The 23647-nt window shown below is 45.2% G+C and overlaps 1 protein-coding gene across 1 annotated transcript in view; it reads left to right on the top strand.

Moving 5' to 3' along the window:
- Positions 1 to 23647, top strand: part of KCNU1 (potassium calcium-activated channel subfamily U member 1) — a 40855-nt gene that overhangs the window by 14253 nt on the left and 2955 nt on the right. The window contains exons 19-24 of the mRNA XM_065747153.1: positions 2760 to 2856; positions 13407 to 13506; positions 15719 to 15943; positions 16344 to 16515; positions 19490 to 19567; positions 21738 to 21877. Coding sequence (XP_065603225.1) covers positions 2760 to 2856; positions 13407 to 13506; positions 15719 to 15943; positions 16344 to 16515; positions 19490 to 19567; positions 21738 to 21877 — 812 coding nt within the window. The remainder of the gene's footprint in view (positions 1 to 2759; positions 2857 to 13406; positions 13507 to 15718; positions 15944 to 16343; positions 16516 to 19489; positions 19568 to 21737; positions 21878 to 23647) is intronic.

Here is a 23647-nt window from a genome sequence, read left to right as displayed (position 1 = left end):
TTTAGGAGTCAAAGCTTCTTGGCTAAAAAAGGGTAGGACAAAATGCACTTTGTTCAGGATTTTCACTCTTAATTATTAACAGAATACAGGCTTTTAACTGTAAATGTCTCATTAGTAGATAAAGCAGAAAGTACAGCTGGATGAAACCAGAATTCTGCGCCCAGTTTATTGGTCAAAGTTCCTAGAGGTCCTGGCCATCATGAGAATAGGGAACGTGAAATTTGAAGTCAGAAAAATGTTGTGGGGTTTGTGCAAGGTATGGGGCAGCATTTGATGGTGTCTGCTCTGCGGACTGCAAAGCTTAGGGGAACTGAGAGATCAGATCAGTCATAACCCACAGCAGGGAGATGTGTGCTTTTGTCACCTCAACCTCCACCTTCAGGGAATTCCTGGGCTTTGCTTTGGTTCTGGTTTCTGCTGAAAGAGAAAGTGTGGCCTCTCTGATCCATGAAGTGCAGTAATGTGAGCCACTGAAGGCCAAATTGCACACCTATGGCCACTTGTGATTGTCTCTGCTGGTGTCTCCCCTCCATGGAGATGGTGCTTGGCTTTAAAGGGTTGAGAAGGAGCTTTCCATTAAATATGGGCATACACGTACTCCTCCTAAAGGCTTGCAAACCATTTAAACAGCAGATGGCAGTCAAGCCCCATTACAAAACGTTCCTCTGAACTGCAGATGGCAGAGATGGAGGCAGAGCCCATTCTCGCAGCCAGCACAAACATACTGACACCTGGAGGACTCTGCCTAGCAGTGCCATGTAGGAAGGAAAGCTGGAGCCCATTTTTAGTCCCACGCACTTATCAACTTAGATGCAGCTGAGGTCCCTGAAAGCTCTCTACCTCCCAGAAAAGAGATTTCTTTAAGTGTAGAAGACATCTTAATAAAAGTCAGTGTCGAAGGAGTAGAGATGCACTGACACTGTGGGAGCTCTCTCTGCCTGGGTGGTTTTATTCTGATTTCCTGGGCAAGCTTAGATTTTAAAAGGACAAGGTTACATCATGTATTAGTAGACAGCAGTTGTTTGCAAAGCTGCAGTTCTATGCTGGATATGCAGCAGAGAGGATGTCTGCCTGAGCTGGAGCAGGAGTTTTGCCAGCCAAAAGACCTTGCCATCAGTTTTCCCCAGGATTCCAGATGGATCGGAGCTTAACTGTAGTCACTTTGGTTGGTTCCTCCCTTCTCAATATAAAACAGTTTAAGTGATACTCCATGTCCTGTTTGCCTCCAGACTCAATGTGGGAGGAAGGGAAATAAAAGAGGTTAGATGTGGAAGATGCCTCCAGTGGAAACAGGGGGGTGTACCTGGTGAAGACCAAGTTCACTGCCATGAATAAAAAGCTTAATACAGGAGCTTGAGGCTGTGAACTTGAATTAGAGGAACCGTTTTGCTGCTGTAGCAGGCGTGCATGGCTTACTCAAGGGCCGTAAGTTAAAACAAAATGAAGCATCTCGTTTTGGGAGGTATTTACTTATTACTGCCCATGCAAGACAGGCTGCTGAAGATTTTCATTCTCTGGCTTGCTTTGTGAGAAGCATCATAGGATTTGACCTAGAAGGATTGATTAGGTTTCACATGGCATCCTCGGAGAGCTCCCCTCTCTGCCCTTCCAGCTCCCGCCTCGCTGAACACAGAGCTGTGGAAGGAGCTGCCCTGCTACCAAGGCCAAATTCACCTGCATACAGCACACCTGTGCAGAGCAATTACAGCTTTAGGTTGACAAATTGCCTATTCAGAGATGTCCCTTTGTCTGCCAGGGTACTTTAGAATCTCAAGCTGCTTCATCTGGGTTAGTGTGCTTTGGCAATAGCTGTGACCAAACAAGGAAGCTGAAGGTATGTGAGAGGGTTCACCTGTCAGTTGGTGAGATAGAGACCTCTGTGTCTGAAAGTTGTTCCAGTCCACCCTTCCCTTCCCCACCTGAATGCTTTGGACATGTTTGGACACCTGTGATGTGAAAAGCTTTGCGCCTGCTGTCAAACCCTGATAAGGGGAGGAATGCAGATTAGCAACAAAGATACAGACCAGGGGAGCACGAGGAATAGCTCTGTGTGTCCTGAACCTGCTGCATTGCTGTGGAAAACAGGAGGTGCAAGCTGGGGCTTAGAAACCTCCGAGGGTGCTGCTGTACATCCTCAAATCACTGCCTGGTGTTCTAATGCTGGTCTTAATGGCCCGTGACCTCAGATTATGGCCCAGAAAGGACTTGATCAAATGTCAGAGAAAAGATGTTCCAGCTGTTAAATCGCTGCTTTAGGATTTGGGGAGCTGAAGCTCATTTTCTTGATCTGTTTCCTCAGATTCAATCTGGGACTGTAGGCCTCCTAGCCTTTCTGAAGTTTGGTTTCCTGTTGGGAAAGGGACGCAGCTATTACCGGTTCAACTCTCAGAGACAACATGAGAATAGAGTAATTAATAATTTCAAGTCAGGACACTATGGTGCTGAGGACGAACTCTGCCTACTCTCTGGTTTATTTTTCCTGTCTAGAGGACCATGTTTCACAAAGAAAAGGAGCCCCCTTTGGAATGAGATGGTGCATTAAGTGTGTGCTTGCCACATTTAAGACCATTTAGTGCCTAGGAACTGAGCTGTATTTCTGACCACTTTTGTGCATAACCAATTCAAAGCTCCTCTGCCTAGCATTCCTGAAGCTGTGTCAGAAGCTTCGAATGGCGTAGTGGCCATCTGCAGAAACAGCCTAAACCCATCCAAGGGGTATTCAAAAAGAAACCAATTTTGTTTCATTGCCTTTATTCCAGAGAAACGGAAACGCTACGGAGCGTCGCTTGTTTTTGATGGAGAGCTCACAAAACCAAGGTCCCTTAGTGTCCTTCCACCTCAGAGATTTGTTGATGGGTAAGAAATGTAAAGCTGTGTGAGTGCTGAGCAGGCATTTCCTGAACTTACTCATTGAGAATCTGTGTGGGAAGCAGGAACAGCCTGTTTCCTAGCTCTTCTGCTATTGTTAGTGGATGGTTTATGGCTCCTCCCTACCTTGATTAATTGATTGGTCTAGAAAGCACAACTATTTCTTTGCATCCAAATCCTTAGCTCCAACACTCTCCTGCAGGATCAAAGCCAATAAGCATACGTGAGATGCGATGAAACTTGTGATACCACTTCGAGGTACAATGGAAAAGTGAAGGGAGGATTGGTGCACCTCGAGGAAGTGCTTACTGCCCTCTAGACAAAAGCAAATAATACAAAGAAATCATGAGCACACTTATTCTGCTGTGAAGGCAAGAGTTAGCTGGGCATAGGAACATGAAAAGCCAACGCTGAGTTTTGCTTGTCCTTTAGATGCTCAACTGCAATGTGCTGTTGGCAGCAACATGGAAGAGCAGCAGTCTCTGATTTGCTCTAAGGCCAATTGGTGATCCAAGAGAAATCTTACCCAGCAGCCCTCTTCCCTAACATCAGCATCAGTGCATGCTGGAGGAGGAGTCCATTCTATGCCATCTGAATCCTTCCTGGCCGGAGGAATCTGATTTCCCAGCAGGTTTCCCAAAGCAGTGGCAGAGCATAGCCATCTTCTGTGTAAGTCTAGGTGTGAATTGCAATGTTTTAACTACACTGTGCTCAGTTTGCTGAGCAGTCCCACTTGACTTGCCTTGGAACTTCTCACAACCTGAGCTGCTATATTCAGCATAAGGAAGAGTATCATGGTCTGCAACTGAGCTGTCAGTAACAGCAAGCTGTTAGGCTTTTCCTACATCCACTAGAGAAGGTGACAGGACATATTGGCAAATAGCATTGTGCTAGAATTTGCAGCAAGGAGACAGGAACCTAGGAGGGGAAGAGATGCACAAACTAGTATTTCTTACCTTGTTTCTGCTTGTGAGCAATTTGCAGTCACTGTAGAGCTGAAGAGGTTTAATAAATACTGCCTCCCCTCCCTGCAAAATCCCATCTCGTGCTTCAGCAGCAAAGGCAAATGTCAGTATGGCAAGGATTGTAAGGTGTCCTCCGGAGAGCTTTGCATCTTAGCAGCTGTCCCCAGCACATACATGCTATCAGGACAATAAAATTGTTGCTCAGTGCTGCTGTCCCACAACCAATTAGGTCAGCTGTAAATATTGGGACTGCGTGGTAAATACATACACACATGCTAGCAGATTGTGCTGACTTGTTAAATATAAACGAACGCATAATTAGATTTATAATGCAGCCCTCCCCCTCCTCGTGCCCAATAACATAATTTACTGGGGGGAGGGGGTGGGAGGAGGGAGAAGAACAAGCCCTCACAACCTGCTGAAATACCATTATTAACATGCACATGAAAAGTCAATTATGCCAGAGGGAGGTATTTAAGTGAAGTGAGTTTCCGTACTCTGGGATTACACCTTGGGGATTATGCAGTCCTCATTTATTTATTTATTTTCCCAGAGACTTCTGCTGCCTCTTAGCAGGGAGGAGCAGAACTGTTACTAACAGAACATCCCGAAATCCCCTACAGAAATGGCCAAATGTGCAGATAAATAACCGTTCCCATCCCCATCAAGATTCTCCCTCGTCGCCGTATCAGGAAGACACTATATCCTACCCAGTCAGGGCACGGATGTTTTCTGGTGTTTAGTTTTAAGTGGCACCAGGGAATGGCTTTCCAGCACTTCCCCTGGGGAGGGTGTTTTACCATACTGTTATTAGTTGCAGTATTTATTATTTGTATTACAGTGGTGCCTTGAGGCTTCTGCTGGAGCCCTGTTAGGCTGAATGTGTGCGTGGTTCAAAGCACTTCTGCCTCAAACAGTGGGGAAGGGAAGGAGGAAAGGGTGACGTGAGGCCTCAGAGGTCACAGAGGAATACTCAGAGTGTGAAATACAGCCGTTTGGTGCCAACTCTTCTTAACATTACCGTTCTCAAATCGACCCCAATTCATTCTTTTTTTTTTATGATTATTATTAAAACCCAAATTAGAATTGGATGCAATTGCCCGTTTTCAGATCAAGCTGAGCTTTTCCACCTGGGATGTTCTGCTAATAGAAAAGCTAACACTGACCTTTTCTACCCAAATTAGGATAGCTGGGACAGCTGCCAAGGGGAGCTCCAAGTTCAGATCTCTGCCCTGTTTGATTTAGGATGGCAAACAGCGGTTTGATGCAGAGGAGAGGATGGGGACTTGAACACAAGTCTCATTTCCTGAGATGTCTGGGTATACTCCAGGGATTGCTTCTGCTGTGTGCAGTGGGCAGTGTTCTCACAATGACTTTGGGCACTTACCACTCCATCCTGCTGTGGGCCCACTATCTGTTTGACTATTTAGCCTGCTAAATACTTAATTTCTGAATTAAAACATCAGAACCCTTGCACCTAGGGTTGAGAAAGGTTTATGTATGAGCTGATCAATGAAAAAACTTAATCAGACTGTAATTCAGGGGAAACGTGGTGAAGTGTGGTGGGAGAGAATTGCAAGTTGTCACCCCCAGCACTGCTCACACTGTGCTCGTACACTTCTTTCCTTTCTCATTGAAAATCAGCAGATCTTTATATCCAGGGAAAGAACTTAATTAGCATCATTAGAAAGAAAAAGAGAAAGAAATCACAAGCCAGTACAAAACACAATGACAATAACCAAGAAAAACCACCGTAGGAAAAGAAGAAACCCACAACACGAGAGGGATAGGACTGGAGGAGCTCCAGAGCTGACCCAGGAAGGAGTACAGAGTATTGCTCAGATGCTTCTGAAGCATCGATGAACTTCTTTTACTGCTCACAGCTTCTCCACAGCCTTGCCTGGGGCATGACAAATTTAGTGGTGTGTGTTTTGCTGAATTGTTGATTCTTGTTGTTCTGGTGAGGCATAAAAGGATGTTTGTGAGCAAGGCTCCGTGTGCGTGGCTCTGCTGTGTCTCCTTCCCTTTTGTCTTGGCATAGAAGCACCTCAGCCAGGCGAAGGATTAATAAGAACTGAATTAGATTAAAGGGGAACCCAGGCTAAAGAAACAAGTTTTAGCTCTTCCTTAATTGTAATTTATCTACTGCCAGGATAATTGCTAATAAATACCTGCCGAGTTGCCAAGCCTGTGTTAGGGCTTGTCAGTCTTGAATAAATCTTTAAGACTTAAGATCCCACTCTGACGCTGCCCATCACTCCCCAAGCCAAGGGCAGGGCAAAGCAAAGCAGTAACACTGAGCTCCAGCTCAGCTAATCTGGCAGAATGCATCACAGCCTTTATAAATGTGTGAGAAGGGCTGTGCAAGAGCTCCCAAAAAGGTCATTGGTATTTTTGGAGCGATAAATCACGGAGGGAAAGATTTGCATTACGGCTGTATAAAATCCAGGGCCGGATTAGAGAGAGAATACTTTGCAGTAATATTTCTCTCCTGACTTGTTTTATTAGCTTCCTTTAAACATGTTACATTATTGCTTATAGAATTTCATTTACTTGGATTGGCAGCTTGATAAATATGTCTATTGGCGATGATTTGGATTGCTCTGGGCATTAATATTATTAAAACCTGTCACAAGGAAATGTCTGAAAGATGACTTACTGTAAAGATTACAGCGTGAAATAAATCATACAATGGTATTTGTTACCGTTTATGGCCTCTTGGAGCCGAGTCAATCCCTTTTTATGTTGCATTATTTTTCAAGTTTTTATAGCCTTACATTATATATCGCTGTCAGAAATGAACAGATGGGGTGTCAAACACGAGCCTTCTGAATAATTCCCACCCTCGGGTTATTTGTATGAAGGACAAGTGTAAAACTGTGTTCTCAAGAAAAAGGAGCTAGATAGAGGTGGAGAAAGTGTTGTTCCAGTGAGCAAGATCCCTTTGTCAGCAGGCACATTGTGCTTTTGCTCACTACCTGGTATTTACGCTGCAGGGTGGGGGCTCATGGAATAGTCAGCAGTCAGTTGGCATAGCAATTAAAAAAAACAACAACCCTCACACTTGATGAGTTTCACATTAATTTGGATTTGCTTTTACTGCTAGAATGGGGAAGATGTGGAGGGGGTGTTTTGGTGATAGCCAAAGCTCAGAGGGCTTATAGCGATAGGATTGGATGCCCCTTGAGAGCTTCAGAGATGAAATGTTAAGAAGAATCCCTCCTGAACAACACCAGTGGCATTTCTGCAGTTTGGGATGCACAGGGAAGAAAATGGGCAGATCTTTTGGGCTCTGGAAGTTGGAACTGCTGCCAGACTGGGAGCTCCTCTAGGAAGGAGAGGTTATTCTGCTTTCTGTTGTGCAAGGCCCGTGTTTGTGCTGTGCATTTTTGAGGAGGACAGATTGGATGAAGCACTTAATTGGGTATCTCTGGGTTAGAAAATTCAGGTAGGGACATCATCCATGCCTACTTTCCCTTAAGCTTTCTCTCTTCAAATCTCCAGCCCCCGAATCTCACACAGATACACAATGTAAACCAGCATTAGTTTGGGAACGTGACTCTTCTCGGTCTCAGTGACTCTTCAGAAACCCAAAGAAACAGAGATGACTCCAACAGCGCAGGCTGGCTGCATCTTGCTCGTGGAACAATAACGTCTTTCTCTTCTTCGCTGAAACTCACAGCTCAAGAATCAGTGTGATGGATCAAATATTTGAGCGGAGGCCTGACGGAAGAAAGTTACAGCAGCATATGCCCAGACTTGCTCTGTGCAGACTGCACTGTCTCTTTGTATGAAAACCAAGTCTGCTTGCTGCCACTGAAGGATGGGTCCCGTGCTTATTTTTTTTTCATCAAAACTCATAATAGGCAAAAAGCGTGCTCCGTTTGGGCTTCAATGCCCCAGAGGTGTTGGGACCACAGCACGCTTTCATTGGTGATTTTCTTCTTGATTGAATTTCAGCTAGACTTTGTACGTAGACCTCTATTTTTTTTTTCCTCTGTGGTTTTTGTTCTGTTTCTGTCCTTTCTGGAGAGTAAAGCATTCAGACTGCTACTGGGTAAGGACAAGGGCTGAGGCCTTTCCTGCCTATAGATTTTCAGTTTGTTTTCACACTCATCACTTTTGGCACCTGGACTTTCTCTGATTTTAGCCAGTTGTCATTCCTTATGAGTTTGACTATAGATAATCCAAAGCTTATTCCAGCTTCCTTCTGAAGCTCTTTTACCCCTCTGCTCACATTCTTCTGTTGTTTCTCTCTGCCTTACCATTATGGACCTTATTCTCTGCAACTTCTACTTCTTTATGCATTCATGGAATTGTAGGGGTTGGGAGAGACCTCCAGTGTTTACCTAGTCCTCAGTTTCTTCTGTATATCACATGAAATCACATCTTTTCCCTCTTCCCTTGTCCTGCATCTCTCATCGAGCTTACACGAGAATTTTAGGGGCTCACATTCACCGTGTGAAGTACAGTTGTGCTGTGTATGGTAACGAGTTGCAGCCACCTGTACATACAGATCTGATTCCGTGCTGTACAACAGCATAATCACTTAAGGAATTTGCATGACTGATAGTGTGCTCTCTGAGTGCATGAGGAGAAGTTTCATAATGAGCTTTCCCTGTGAACTTGTGCAAACCGGTCTATTTATAATTTGGTCAGCTCCTGACTTTTAATGAGGTGCTGAGAGTGACTGAAGCCTCTGGCAGCGTGCGTTTTGTATTTTAATTACCCACAGTAATTCTGACAATTACACCAATGCCATAAATCACATCATAATGACCCGTAAGAAAAAAAAAACCCAAACATATTTAATGATTGGATGGGGATTTGAATTAAGCAGGTATGCAAGAGCTTAATAAGGAGCCAAAAGCTCCTTGGAGATAAAGTCTTCCAAACCTTCTTTTTGAGCTGCGGCTCCAGCAGTTGAAGAATCTTGGTGCAAAGTTTCTGTCACTGGCCAAGTCCTCACTTTCTCAAGAGAGAAAGCTGTGTTTCATGGGATGTAATCCATCCCTGTGTGCCCACCAGAAATGGGCTTCTATGTGACGTGGCTGTGGTAGCTAACTGGACGTTCTGCTCTCTGACTCCAGAAGAATTACGGCTGTTGCTTATCCTTGGCAGTAATTGCAAGCATCCCTGGATGTCATGCAAGCGAGATGGTACTGGGTTTTAATCAGTTAGCCTGAGTTTCAGAAGGGGTAGCACAGCAGTAGAGCTCATATTTTCTCTTCTGACAGAGATCTTTTGTTGTTGTATCCATCACTCTCCGAGGTGCAAGCTTTTTGATGCCATGTGCAGTGCATCCCTCCCTTCTTAGCACTGCCACCCTGAGGAAGGCAGTGAGTAAGCCATGGTCAGCGTTGCATCGCTGTGGTACCATGTCTCCTTTGCTTATTTTCTGAGCAGTTCCTCCATGTGCCACTCTTACACAGACCCACGGGAGTCAGTCCTCTAAGGAGCAGAGTTTACCAGCTCAGCCCAGAGCGAGGCGTGCTATCCTGCGTGGCCCTGTGTTGGGCTGGGTCCTGGCTCTCTGCTTTTGACCCTTAGTGGATATCACTCCTATTATCTAAGATCTCGACTCAGCCAAGTTCTGCTCTTGAGATTATTTTGCTATTAATAATGTCACAATAAGTGGGTGGAAGTAGCTAATGGCTCTAAGCCACAAATGATCCCAAATGTTCTCAGTCTCTACTCTCCTGTAAACCTTGACAGATTGGGAGTGCTTAGTAAAATATTGTAACACTCAACACGCATTTACAAGGCAGCGATCTGTCCCATGACGGCTTCCAGATGTGTAGCGTGTGCAATTTCATAATTCAAGAACAGATTCTATTGCCCTCTGCAGATCCCCCATCAGGCTGTTCATAAATGCTGCTCATAATTAAATTAACCCACTAACTAGCCATGCAAATTTTGATGAGCGGTGACCAAAAAAAATAAAAAATAAATAAAAAGAGGAAACTGTTGAGATGCTCTCAAAAAAAAAAAAAAAGAAAAAAGACAAGGTTGTCTTCAGAGATTAGTTATCATTATGGGCTTTGTTTTTTCCCTTCCTGTTTGCCAAATCCCACTTTGTCCCTTCATACGTGACAACTGCTTCAAGGCTTGAATCTAATAATTAGGAGCTGAATTTTGCTTCCCTTTCTCAAGCTGCCTGCTGTCCTACTCTCTGAGCAGCCTTTCTGGAATCGAAGCAAGCCCCTGTTCTTGGTGTTTGTAAGCAGGGTCAGGCTTCGGTTTCAAATCCCAGCTCATGCTCAGCCTGAGCAGTGTAGGAACAGTACATACACACACATGTGCTGGAACCCAGTGACCTCGGGGGGAAGAGGGGAACCTCAGCAAAGATTTCAGCTGGGATGCCACGAGGAATGGGCTGTTGTTTTCTGTCAGAAACGATGGCTCGTGGATCTGACACGTGAGGTCTGCCTGCAGGAGCCAGCCTCCCCACAATAACCATGCTATATTTATTTGAGAAAGAGCTGGAGTTATGACACCTGGCTTCCATCGGTGGCTGAACAATATGTCCCTTCATAGCAGAGTGCTAGCCAGGGTGTGGGTTGGATGGAGGTTGGGTGTGGAAGTGGAGACCGGATGACAAAAGCAGAAGGTATCTTCTGGGGTGAAGCAGGCCCACTGATTTGGGCATTCTGAGTTCCTCCTTTCTTTCTGGAGCTCCATCACTCAGAGCCCTGCAGCTATCTGAGGGTCCTGGCTCCATGTGAGAATGCAGGGCAGTGCCTGTTAGTCTGGCACTCGGCCTTTGTAAGTAGCAGTGCTGCTCCAAGCTCTTTTCTCAGTTCAGCTTAGCTTGCCTTTGTCATCCATGTCTACAGCCCTAAACCTAAGGGGTGAACCTCTAAGTAAGCTGCTACAGTATAAATGATAACTACTGCCTATTGTACTTCAATGAATTCTGTACAACCACGCTGACTTCACTGGGATTACATGTGCATTGCTTAGGGGCGGATTTGGTTCAGTGGATGTAATTAAAAAAAATTAACTACTCATTTTTAAGATCGGTTTTACTTGTTGCCTGATATTTTTTAATTATTGGATGGAATGCTCTAAATTACAACACTTTGCAATGACGCATAATACCTCTGCCTCTATTAATTAATTAAGCCTCGTGGTTCCTTGTGAGGTAGGGAGAACACTTTGATGCATTGCGATTCGAGTGATATAATCCGTGGTGATGAATAAACCGAGCCCAGATAAGCACTGTATTCTCATAGTGCAGTCCTGGGAGGGAGAAAGGGGCTTTGCAGCAGCCCCACGGGCACTGTCAATTTCCATTGTACGTGTGTGAAACTCTGCTCCTCCCTAAAGGAGAAGGCTAACATATGTGCAGATCTGGGAGCAATTCAAGAAACAATAAGCGGATTCCCAAATGGGATGTGAGCCGACCAGCCCACGTGCCAAGTGCTAAATCATCCCCAGGGCTGCGCTGCAGAGCGATGTCGGGGCGGTGGTGCTGGGGGGTTTTGGGGCCCCCCCAGATGCAGCTGCTGCAGCCACCTGCCTGCTTCCCACACGTGGGCACCTCTCGGGACTTCTGCTCCCGGATTTCTCCTGCTCAGATCGCTGAAATCCAGCGGTGCAGCTCTTCCAGGCCTTGCTTAATATCCCAGACCTCTTCTGGTATTCTGCTCAGTGCAAAGTGACAAGAACCTTAAATGAGAAGGTGGTGGAAGAAGGCACAGCATCCTGTGAATGCAACTCTTTTCTTTCTAGACTTACAGAGAGAAAGCATGGATAACCGTGCGCTCAGTGCAGTCAATTTGTGACCCAGATAACCTTCTAATAGCTGTAGTAAGTAACTCGTAGCTCAGCTGGAGACTATTTCTGTCTCTGTAGAGTACCACACCATCTCAGTTCTCGTGCCCCTATCCTCAAGCTCCTCGGAGTCCAATGCAGAATGATTTATGAGCCTCTCTGGAAAATTGGATTTCTGAAAGGGTCATGTGATTTGCAGAGTTTGTGACAGGAGAAACCCCTAACTAAAGAATGGTTTGTTAAATGAGAGTGTGCTTGGCCTTGCAAAGGGGGATGCTGTTATGATAAAGCAGGTCCCCTGCTACCTTCTCCTCTTTTCTCTGCCTCAGGGATCCACCAGGTGCTTCTTCCAAGACATATATATTTCCCATAATACTAGAAGGAGAGGTTGTCATTTCTGACAAGTTGTGTATATAGATGATGTCTTTATTATGATAGAGATATATACACTGATTGATTGGTGTATGTGAGTCAAGCAAAGAAAGCTTGTGAGAAGAGCCTTCCGTTTGCCAAAATGCCATTTAATCAGTGCCCTAAAGATTCATTATCTGAGGAGGAGACGTGTGGTGAATGAATGTCCCTTAGCACAAGACCTGAGGAGCTAGCTGACACCACCAGAAAGCTCCAGCCTGGCCTTCCAGAATCTGATATGGAATGGAAAAGTCAGCAGCTGTGCTGGGATTACTGAAATAACTGTGACTCTTAACCAGTTACTCTGGGCGTTGGTTAATTGTGAAGCCACGGCATCGTGGGATTGGTACGAGCTGCAAACCCCACAATGCCAGGTTCAAAAATGGGTAAAATCTCAGGTTCCCCACTGCTCTGCTAAGAAGTGCAAAGCTGAATCCCAGCAGAAGTTGGTCTGTGTAGGGCACAGCCAGATCTGCCTCGCAGTGAATGGCACCTTCCCTTGCAAACCCCTCCTCCCTTCTCTGTTAATCTCAATACTGCATTGACAAGATAAGGATGAACTGGACAAGAAAAAAGACAGTGTCAGGACCCAACAACTTGTCTGGTCATACAGCTCCACTGAGGCTGTTGTGTTCAGCGTGTGCTGTAATCCTAGATGGCAAGTTCCTTTTATTGTTGCTATTTCAGTTACAGAGTGATTAAATGAGCTTTGTTCCTAAGACAACTGCTCAGGGCTCCTTCTACCTGCAGTAAAACTGGGGAGAGGGAGTGCTGAGCAAACAGGTCTTTTCCATGAGCAGACACCAGTTCCCTTGCTGTTCAGCACGACTTTCCCCAACCATCCCTGAGCTGCTGCAGTCCTCTGGAGCAGAGTGGGGTCAGAGTTGCATCTGATCGAATGGGTTTTGTTTGTAGCTGCTTCTGGACTGGCACGATGCTCACGGACTTGTCTATCTGAAACTCAACCTCATGGAACATCCTGCCCCATGGGCCTCATTTAAAGCTGCTGAAGAAGAGGGAAAATCCCTGCTAACTTCCTCTTGCACCCGAGACCATGTTTATATAAACACTGCTTCAGTGGATGTCCCCACTGAAGAACTCCTTATTTAAAATATTTTTAGAGATCGAGTTCGAACAGCCATAAACATCACAACTAATTCAACCTGTTACAATATTTTTTTCATGTTGTCTGTCCCACTGAACTGATAGTGGTAAAGGAAATTCACCACCATATTGCCCTTGTGACTCGTACAACCTCCCTTCTCCTTGCTGTCAAGGGATCTGGAAGCTGCAGTGTCAGTGAGCAGAGCATCTCAGCAGCAGCTGGAGATGTGATCTCAGCTCAGAGCTTGTTCTGTAGCTCAGAAGCTTCTCTCTCTGTTTCAGAGTCCTGAATGCCCAGGAGGAGGAGAGCAGCGGAGTCTCCTTGTATTTAACAGGAAGGTTCCACTCGTGTGATGCTGTTCCGCTGCACGATGCTCTTCTGGTAGGTGTGAGGTGGTGGCCTTCGATGGTCCACACGTTCCTCCTTGTCCTCTGAGGAGTAAGCTGGGGCTTCAAAGCTCTCACCTGGGTGGAGAGCACAGCAATTTCCAGTTGTTCAAGTGCATTCCCTCAGCTGACCCTGCTCTGAAGGAGAGAGATTGAGACCACTACCCCCCTTTCAGAAATGGGATGCAGTTAAAGTGTCTTGACCAGCACCCAATGGGAGCCAAAGTCTCATTCCTTGGACATATTTGCTTTAATTTAAGTGGTAACCTGGGAACAGAGAAAGATCTCCAAGGTAACAAGAGACCGGCAATGCCTCCCGTGATCCTCTAAAGCAGGGTAGGCATCCAATCTCAGGAGAGCATTTCAGCAGATGTGCAAAGGAAGGTCCGACCGATACCTATTTTGTTTTTAAATGTTGGATGTTGTGTCCCTTACACTGTCAGTCTGGATATCTTTAACACCGTTAGGTTTATTTATTTCATGTGTCTAATCCGTAAAAGAACAAATCCTATCGAGAAATGGCAGGTTGTGCTCAGAGCTGCCAGAGAGCTGAGAGTAGGCAACCAAATCTTGCAATGAGGTGATCAAAGATTTCATCAAAAATACAGAATGTTCAAGCTGTTCTGCCAGCTGGGAGACTTGTAGCAGGCTGGAATTCATGCTGCTTGAAATGCTGCAGCTTCCTTCCAAGCAAATAAAAGGACCCCATTGCCCAGCAACCACCAAAATAGGATTAGTCATTACAAATGGGCAAATATCCCAATAGGACCGGGAGCTCAGCTCTGAGAATTGGAGGGCAATGTTTTGAAAAGATCTTACAGGCAGACTTACGCAAGGAGAAGGCTTACCACTGCTGGTGTGTCCTAATTCCCCATGTGCCACTTCTGTGTATGCTGGTTTTGTGTATAGCTATGCTAGGCTGCGCAAGAGGCCCTTTGTGAGGTTTAAGAACGTCCAGGAAGAAAATAAGTGTGTAATAGCTATTGCATTTCATGTTCATGCAGTGTTGACCTTTGCAACCACGTTTCTAGGACGGGCAAACCCTCAATGTCTTGGGAAGGTTAGAGTGAGACAGCTGCTTGACAGCATCCCAGACCACGCTCTGAGTTCTCCCAAGCTCTTAAACTCAGTTAAGAGTTTCGAGGTGCAATTGAAGTCCTGTGGGCTTCATCACAACAGTTCAACAATTCCTTCTGTCTGGAAACTACAGCAAATTAGATCGTATACCTCACAGAAGTTCCTACAGAATGCCCACGCAGAACACAGGGCATCTAAACACGTGAGAACAGAATTCTCTTTGACTTTCCCATACTCTTAAAACTTTTCAGTGAATTTTAATCTTCACTCTTAATTCTGCTCAGATGGATTGGTGGAATTTTGTCCCACGTAAGCTCACCAAAAAAGCAGTGAAGCCAGAGATGGTCACCTTCCTGACCCCTCGGTTCTTCCATAGCACCTTCAGAGTGCCTTACCTCTCCCTGCTGCTCCTGTTGATCTTGCAATTGTGTATTTCCTCGGCAGAGATCAGCAGTAATAGTTTTTCCAATTGTTGCCATAAAATAAGCTATAAAATAGATTGTGTTTTTAATTGTTTAGCTTCAATCAGGAGACTAATCGTTGGTCTTCAGGCATGTTACATTAAATACAGCTAAAGGTTTCATTATTCAATTTAAACTAATCTCATTAGTCAGAGACAATCATTTAATTTGGTTATGATTCTAATCTCTCATCAGGAAACTTCTCCCTGACAAAGACCTTTGTTTCTCTTTGGGAAAAAAAAAACCAAACCAAAACAACAAACTGCCAAGGAATGAACACTGTGGGAACGGATCCCATGGGTCCTGGTTGGTGGATGTGGCTGTCAGTGCTGTGCCTGCCTTGGCAGTTTCCCATAGCACCCACTGACCACGAGACACCAGCCATTTGTGCTAAGCAACACCCACTTCCTACGTTCATTAGTTAATTTGAGAAACATAAACAGGAAAAAAACCCACCAGGGCAAAGCAGTTAGGAAGCACCCAGAATTACATGATTCTGACACCTTATACCAACTTCAGTTTTCTGCTTTCGTAGGATACGCTTGGAATCCAAATGCTTAGGGAAAAATGTTCTGTTTGATATGTATTCTTGTTGTAGCTGTAGACGTCACAAGGCTAAGAAGTGTTTGCAATCTGATCACTGTATCAGCTGTTCTGTTTCAAATGCAGAACCGCCAGAACCCAGCAGTGCTGTACCTGCAGGACCACATCCTGCTCTGCGTCTTTGGCGATGCCAGCTCACCACTGATTGGGCTGCAGGACTTCGTGATGCCCTTACGAGCCAGTAACTTCCTCTACCATGAGCTGAAAGACATTGTTTTGCTCGGGCCCTTGGAGTATCTGCAAAGAGAATGGCAGTGTATCCAGAATTTCCCTAAGCTGTGGTTATTCTCGGTAAGAATTCTTTGCATGCTGTTCATCCCTCTGTTTTCCTTTCTGTAGTTCTCCCTCTCACTTTTGAAAACGTTTTAGGAGTGTTTGTTCACATGAAGGCTGATCCAAAAGTAATGCCTCCTGTTTTATCGGGCTCAGCCACGACATCGGAGGCAGATGTTGGTATTGACACTGGTTACCACTGAGAAGATAATCATGATTGGAAATGAGGAACTGTCCAAGAACTTGCAAATTTAGACCCATTAATTTTCTTCTCTGACCAAAGCTTCTTGTGTTTGAAGATGCTTCCAGCAGCAGCTGGGTTTGAGATAAATATATTTGTTCACGTTTCACTTTTAATGGTCCTTCATGTTCGACTGTCTCAGATTTCTCCTTATCACTATTGGTTTGGTTTTATCAGGGTAGTGCTCTCTCCTTTGCGGATCTGAAGGCAGTTAACGTTCAAGATTGTGCTGCTTGTGTCATTCTGTCTTCCAAAATCCCTGTCTCAAACAATCCTTCCCTGGTGGACGCAGAAAGCATCCTAGCCACTCTCAATGTCCGATCCATGGAGGCTAAGCCCAGCTCAGTGGGTAAGTGTGCTTCTCTTGGCCTCTGAGCTGATGTGACGAAGGAGGAGGGGAAAGGAGGGAGGGATGAAGGTATCACTTGTCACTACTCTGAGCCACAGCCCATCTGTCCTGACTGTGTCAGTGGATATAGCCAGAAATCCATTTCAGCTTGGCTGGCTGGACAGCCTATTCCAATTTGTGCAGCTACAGGTTTGTAAAGGAGAGGTATGCCAGCACTGCTCCTGGAAATACACCAGCTCCTCCCGAAAGCTCCGAGTGAAACTTCAAGGTTTCCAGTAAAGAGACAACTGTGGGAGGCTAAGTGGCAATGGGAGATGGTAACTGCTGTTATTACTTGCAAAAGCATGTGTGAGTGGAGTCCCTATCCATCCTTCCAAAAGAGAAAAACAACACTTTTCCCTTGAGGCTTGAGAAGGTGGGCTCTCCGTTCCCAGCACAAAACTGTGCCTCAGCCCAGCAGAATATTTATTGTGTCTCTTCCTTCCTTAATTTGGCAAAAGAGCTAAGATTTGTCCTCCTCTTGAGAATGTGGAAGTATTAATTAACTGAAGACGGGCTGAGAAATGGATGGCTCTCTTAAGTGTTTCTCATATACTTTATTATCTTTCTAGGCTTTTAAAGCAAGGGCTGTGCCAAAGAAAATATTACAGTGAGGCAGAGGCAGGGTGTTTTAATAATAACTAGGCAAAATAACATCAACATACAGCATGTACTGTCAGAACAAGAGAATAATGATTTAGAATGGATATTGGAGTAAGGGGTAATCGTGACTTGAATAGATCACTTTTAACTAATGTATTTATTGCTACATATATATAAGGATATATGGAACTCATTAATGATCATAGACAGGGAGGAAGTAAATAATGTGTACTTAAATATATATAATTTATGTATCTCTATAATAACAGATGTAGATACTGTACCTACTGCATCTTTGTACCTATAAATGGAAAAGAGGGAGACTTGAGGCAGAGAAAGGGTACTTCATCCTATCAGCCACTGTTCTATCTCCCTCCAGCACTTTTTTATTTTTTGCTTAATGACTCAAAAGCACAGTACACTGCGTGCAGAGCTCTGAACTACAATGTGCACGTGGAAAATAGAGATGTGAGCATCTGTTCCTCAAAGCCTTCCCAAGCTGCCTTGCACAGTTCCTATTTTGTGCAGGAGCACAGAAGACAACTGCAGCTAGGAAAGAGCCGACAGATAGAGAACAGCAAGGAAATTTGCCAGACTGGGTAACTGTCAAGTTAGCTTGGAATCAGTGAGAACAGTAAATACCAGCAACAGAGCTAGGCAGAGCCCGTGCTGATCTAAACTTGGTGTCAGCTCACCTCCTGCAGTACTTAATGACAGCAACTTGTACCGCCGAAATCTGCATTTCAGAGCTCAGGTGCTTTGGTAAATGTTGCAGCAAACACAGTCTCACTTTGGAGGCTGTAACAAAACACAATTCAATTGCATTTCCTGTGGTTTTAAATGTCAGGGTGAGCTTTTCAAACCCAACCAACCCAGGCCCATTCTGTGCATGACTTGTCTCATGGGGTGGAGAATTAGGCAGCTCTAAGAGAACCAGACCCACACTGCGGTAAACATTACTTACACTTGCAAGAATGAGCGTTTCCTAGGGTCGTGCTGATGCCAAGGACTTCTAGTCTTTCCCATGGAAAATTTTAGGTTTTCCAGTAATGCTGTAATTATCACCCTGTCATGTCACCACACAAACAGGTTGGCAAACCTAGGTACCCAACTAAATAATCTGTGGCATAATCTAAACATGTAATGGTAATTAAATCTGACAGCTTAATAAGCTACTGAAATTCAAATGTACAGAAGTAATCTGCAATTAAGTAATCTTTTGTAATAGCACCCTGCCAGTCTGTAGGATTTCAGGTGGAGCGCTGTGTACTGTTTCATAGCAAAAATATTGACATAAGGAAAAGGTATCCAGGCAATGATCAGACACATTCAAATCGGCACACGGAGAGGTGCAACAGAGGCAGTGATTCACTGCAGGCATTCAGCTGCATGTATTCAGAGATGCCTTGCTGTGCTTGGGAAGGGCTGTGGTGGCACCTGCCGTCTCTAGGGAGGTGTTTGTTGGTCCATCACCCAACCAGGGATGGCTGGTTCGGACGGCGGTTGATCTCCAATATTCACTTTCTCCTCAGAGTGGAGAAGGAGTCATTACAAAGCATCTGAACATCAGCAAGTTTAATTCCTTGCAAAATCCATCATGGAGTGCAGATTTCACCCCTCTGACTGCGATGAAGCTGTGTGCAGCAGGAGGTGTTCCTGACACTCACTCACCCCAATGCTGCGCTGTGCAGCAAAGTTAAAACTCAGACATGACAGAAAGGGAGACAGGATTGTATATAACCAAAACAGAGAAAGCAGATTTCGTTGGGGTTGCTTCTTTTAAGTCAGCTGTCTGGAAGATTTGAGAGGAATAAGGAGCTTCTGTCTTTCCTTTTTTGACTGTCAGGTGTTCAAAACTCATGGTGTATGCTTTGGCCTTCGTCTGTCTCACCCAGTTATGCACAGCCTCCTTGAAGTGGGAGGATAAAGCCCCCCTCCTCTGTGTGTAACTTGGCTTATCGGGTACTTGGGGCCAAACAGCAGTGGAGCCAGCACTGCTACACCACTGAGGGTAATTATATTTCAGTTATGATATCAGTGAGCAGCTCCCAGGAGAACTTTTAATTTTCTCATCCTTTGAAGGCCTGAATGAACAAAGTAAAAGGAAAAGCAAGCCAAGTCAAGAAACTTTCTAAATATAGGGAATTTTCTTTCTTTCTTTCTTTTTTTTTTTTTTTTTGCATGACAATGACATTATTTTTAGGCATAGGCAAAAGATTTCCTTCATTTGTCAGTCTGAACCATTGTGCCTTGGTTTCATTTGTTTCTCCTCCCCCTTTCTGCTTCTACTGACTTCCCTCTCTCCTCATGTTGTTATTGACTGTTTCTACAGATGCTGTTTTCAGAGCAAGAGCATTGGGGAATCAATCAGAGCCATGTTATAAAAGGATCCCCATCACTACAGAGCTGAGTAAGTTATTCTTTGGGAAAGAATTTCACAGAAGCAATATGCGTGCTGCATTATTTATTTACCCCAGGCCTTTTTAGAATTCAGAGGCAGAAAGCGACACGCACTACATGTCCAAGGAACATTAAAAGGTTTGACTTAGATGTTAATTCACTGGCTTTGAAGGAGTCAGGATGGTTTATCGGGAGAATAAATAAAACAAAGTGTTACAAAGGTCTCAGTGCGAAGCAGAACACTGAAGCATCCATTTAGGATGAAGATAATGTCCTTGTTCTTCTCTGCTAGACTGGATCTCAGAGAGATCTGTGTTCTGCTCACGTGGCCCACGTTCATCCCACCTTTTGCTACAGACTTTGCTATGATAAATCAATCAGAAGCATGTTTCAGAGGGAATCCGAGTTGCCCTTTGTCTGTGCTTCCCTTTCTTTGGTAATTTAAAAAGCACCAAGAATAATTGCACACTCGGTTTTCATCTCCCAGCAAAATGAAGCGAACCAAGACCCAACTCTCTACATTTCAACCATCCCATTTCTGAAACGCTGTGATGGTTCCCTCCTCTTCTCTGGATCCTGGTGGAAGCTGCTGCAGGCTTCTTCCATTGGCCCCTCTAAGCTGTGTCCACAACTGGAGCAGCCGTGGATATCTTTCATTGCTGCTCTTGGCTGGTTTTCATCTTTGTCCTTGTCTCCTGATGGTTACAGAATTGATTCACTCCATTCAGACACAAGAACATCACATCACATCAGCACAGCATGCTGCCAGGCACCATGGCTAACCTCTCATCCATTTGCTCAGGTCTGGGTTCTCTTTCTTCCTTTTTTAGAGCAGTGCTTACAGGCGTGCACCCGAGGGGTGGGCATGGGACAAGTGCACTGCTGCCTCCACGAAGCAGCAAAGCACTGCACTGCTCAGTCCTTAGACCAAAACTCTCCAGCAGAAGCTAATGATAAGATAATGCCTTCTTCAGAGTCCTTCAGAACTGTTGGATTCCCCAGAGCGATATTTGGATGCTCTCTGGTGCTGTGGTTTCAGCTTTTATTCCTGTTGTGTCCAGAAGCTTCAGGAATGTTTTGAGCTGGCTCCTGGGGCCCAGCGAAGGTACTGTGCAGTCACAGTAATGTCTGCAGACAGCCATTGCACCAGTGTGATTTCCCTCCAGGATGTGGTGTGTCATGGAGGGGAAAACATCTGAGATCTGTTGACATAACTTGGATTTTAGTCATTTCAGCTCTTTGACAGCATAATGAGGCAAGCCTGGTCCCTTAGCACATGGAGGCCTGCCCCACTTGTAGCCATCAACAGCATAGAAACATGTTCAGAGATCCAAGGATGGGCTAAGAAGGAAAATAACCCCCAAACTCTTTACTTTCTGGGTGACAGAGCCCCAGAACTGGCTGCCCAGAGAGGTGCTGCAGTCTCCTTCTCTGGAGATGCTCAAACCCACTTGCTCTTGGTGCCTGGGTGCCATGGGAGAGCCACGCTGATTAATTCCAGAGGAGCACCAGCTCCTGAAAGCCAGGGCGGGTGAAATATCAGTATTGAGAGTACATGGCTGAAGGATGACACCGACACTGCAAGACAACAGGAGGCATTAATAGCATGGTGATTCTGGCTAGCTTTAGTCATCTTTAAAAATGATACACTCAAATGCATTCTGGCCCAAGGGGACATAATAAGAATCAATCATTACTCACACAGAGTTGCTTGCTCTCCCTGTTTTTTAATGGGAAGACGTGGGTTCTTGATCTCAATTCTTTTCAGTCCTCCTGTCTGTCTCTGGCTGTGCTGCTGTCATTCATCAGAACTGGCAGTGGCAGTGCTGGAGTGCCAGGACATACCTGGCACGTCCAGGAGCACAGCAGGACCTTCTAGTCATTGCATTTCTGTTAGGTCAGGAAGACGAGTGGAAGAAATCAGATTGTTGCTTCTTTTTCAAAACAGGCAAATGAATTTCAGCGTGCTCCCTTTGAGCTCTTGCTTGAAAAATCAATTTCAGGCTCCTGTTTCTTTTGTGTCCCATTGCACAGTCAGCAGCACTGAGTATTTTGTTCCTCTTCACTTTCCTAATGCAGCACACTGTGCCTAGCTACATTCATTAGCTTTCTTTTCTGATCCTAGATGCCTTGCCTCCATCACTAAGATGTCTCCTGTTTCTTCTTTGCTTATCCAACAGAGTTTTCCCCAAATGCCCACTTCATTAATCAGGCTCCCAGCAGCAGCTCTGACATCCCAGAGGAAGATCTGCTTTCCCTCACTGCTGCCCCTGCAGGAGCTATTTTCTCAGATAGCTTCTTGACTTCTCTTTTGTCTATGGTAAGTACACGGATCTCCTCCTGTCACATCCAGTGGCACTGGAGTGTTAACAAAGTGATTATCAGTCCAGGATAAAGCCACTTAATCTATCCTTAACAATGGTCAAGGCCAGACGTGTCCCAAATTGCCCTCAGAATTAAGCATGTTTATTCCTGTTGAAGCCATTTGCTAATCGTGGAGTCCTGGAATGGTTTGAGTTGGGAGGGACCTTTATTGGATGGGACAGTGGGCCTCTGATTTCCTGGAGCTGTGGGTTCCACATAAAAGGTGACTCTCGTCTCCGGAAGACAAACCTGAGTGATGCTCTGAGCAGCAGCAGCTCTGCCTGGTTTTGATATACCCATGGTATGATTTGGAGAAACTTTCAGAGTGTTTCCATAGCTTTTCATAACTTTCCCTTTCCTCCTGCCTGATTTGTTTACAAATTGATTGATGACGTGAGCTTCCAATCAATCCACCGAAGGGAAGAGCAGTCACTGATGCTGGAGTTGCACGCTGCACCAGCTGGCCTCGTGGTGGAGGCTCCAGCAGGGATGCTCATTGCTTGGGAAGATTATGGGGATTCTGAATACCTGGTTCACAAAGTGGAGTCCTACAGGTCTGGCATGTTCACACTGTGGGCATGAACTCCCTGTCTGACTGCCACCCAGGCAGAAATTCCCTCCGAGTTTGGATGGAAACTCTTTTTAACTCAATGGGAATTTCCCAATGGCTCTTTTCTGAAACGTTCCACATATTTGGACCACTTCTGATCCATGGGATCGAGTTTTAGGAGCAGTTCTCACTTTGATTCTCCATAAATCCCCCATAATGTCCTTTTAGAGACATTTGCATTGAGAGGACTGGGTACACTGCACCAAAAAACCCACAAACCAGGTGGAACGTGGCAATCCCACCCCAGTGGTGTGATCATTTTAAGTTGCTGTCAAAGCTGAGTGATGTTGTTCGTGGTGACACACCTGCAGGTGACACTCAGGTGCAGTTAAGACAGGATTTTGGCAGCAGAACTGCAGCTGGTGCTTCTGAATTGCCTTCCCTTTTTCCCCCAAAGCCCATTTCTTTCTCTTCCCCGTGCTGGAGCTGAGCTCCACGTGCACTGCTCACCGTTCCTGTCCAAGGGGATAGTGCTTGGGTGGCAGTTTTGCAGAAATTGAATAAATACAAAACAAATCTATCAAAGGGATAAGCAGTCCAAAATAAGCGTGTCAAGTCCAGTTATGGTTTTCTGAGGAGGTGTTAGGGAAAGTATTATATTGCTGCTACTCTCTGATATGTCAATCAGCCAGATAGTAATTAATGGCTGCTAGTGTCAAGTGAAAAAGTAACTCGAGACTTAGCATGACCTGTCTTAAAGGATAAAATTTCACTCCAGCATAGATTCCAAGTCTGTCCAGGGATGATCAGCACTCAGCTGTGCTTTGGAGTACTGGGGCACCTCACGTTAGATTCAGTCAGTCTGTAAATCCAGGGAAGGAGAGAAATACACTGTTGTTGAGCAGTTGCTCAGTGGGTTCTAGAAGGACCAGCTCTCAAGTGTGACTACGCAGCTGCTTGGTGGTGGGAGACGCTTTCTGGCCTGGACTTTGGGTGCAGATCCATTCCTTGGAAGCATCCTTATCTCAAGCTGTACCCAAATAACAGCTGGGAAAGGAGCTGACTCCTCATGGGCACACTGCAGGAGTGCTGCTTCCTTAAAGCCAGAGCCATTCAGAATACAGTGGTGCCACTTCCCCTGTGCATACACCTCCGCCGTTGTTCCCTGCCTTTCAA

The sequence above is a fragment of the Cyrtonyx montezumae genome, unplaced genomic scaffold, assembly GCF_038088225.1.
Source record: "Cyrtonyx montezumae isolate F1298 unplaced genomic scaffold, pur_monq_1.0 scaffold_42, whole genome shotgun sequence".
NCBI classification, from domain to species: domain Eukaryota; kingdom Metazoa; phylum Chordata; class Aves; order Galliformes; family Odontophoridae; genus Cyrtonyx; species Cyrtonyx montezumae.
Note: the sequence above shows the minus strand (reverse complement) of the source record. Positions and strands in the feature narration are given on the sequence as shown.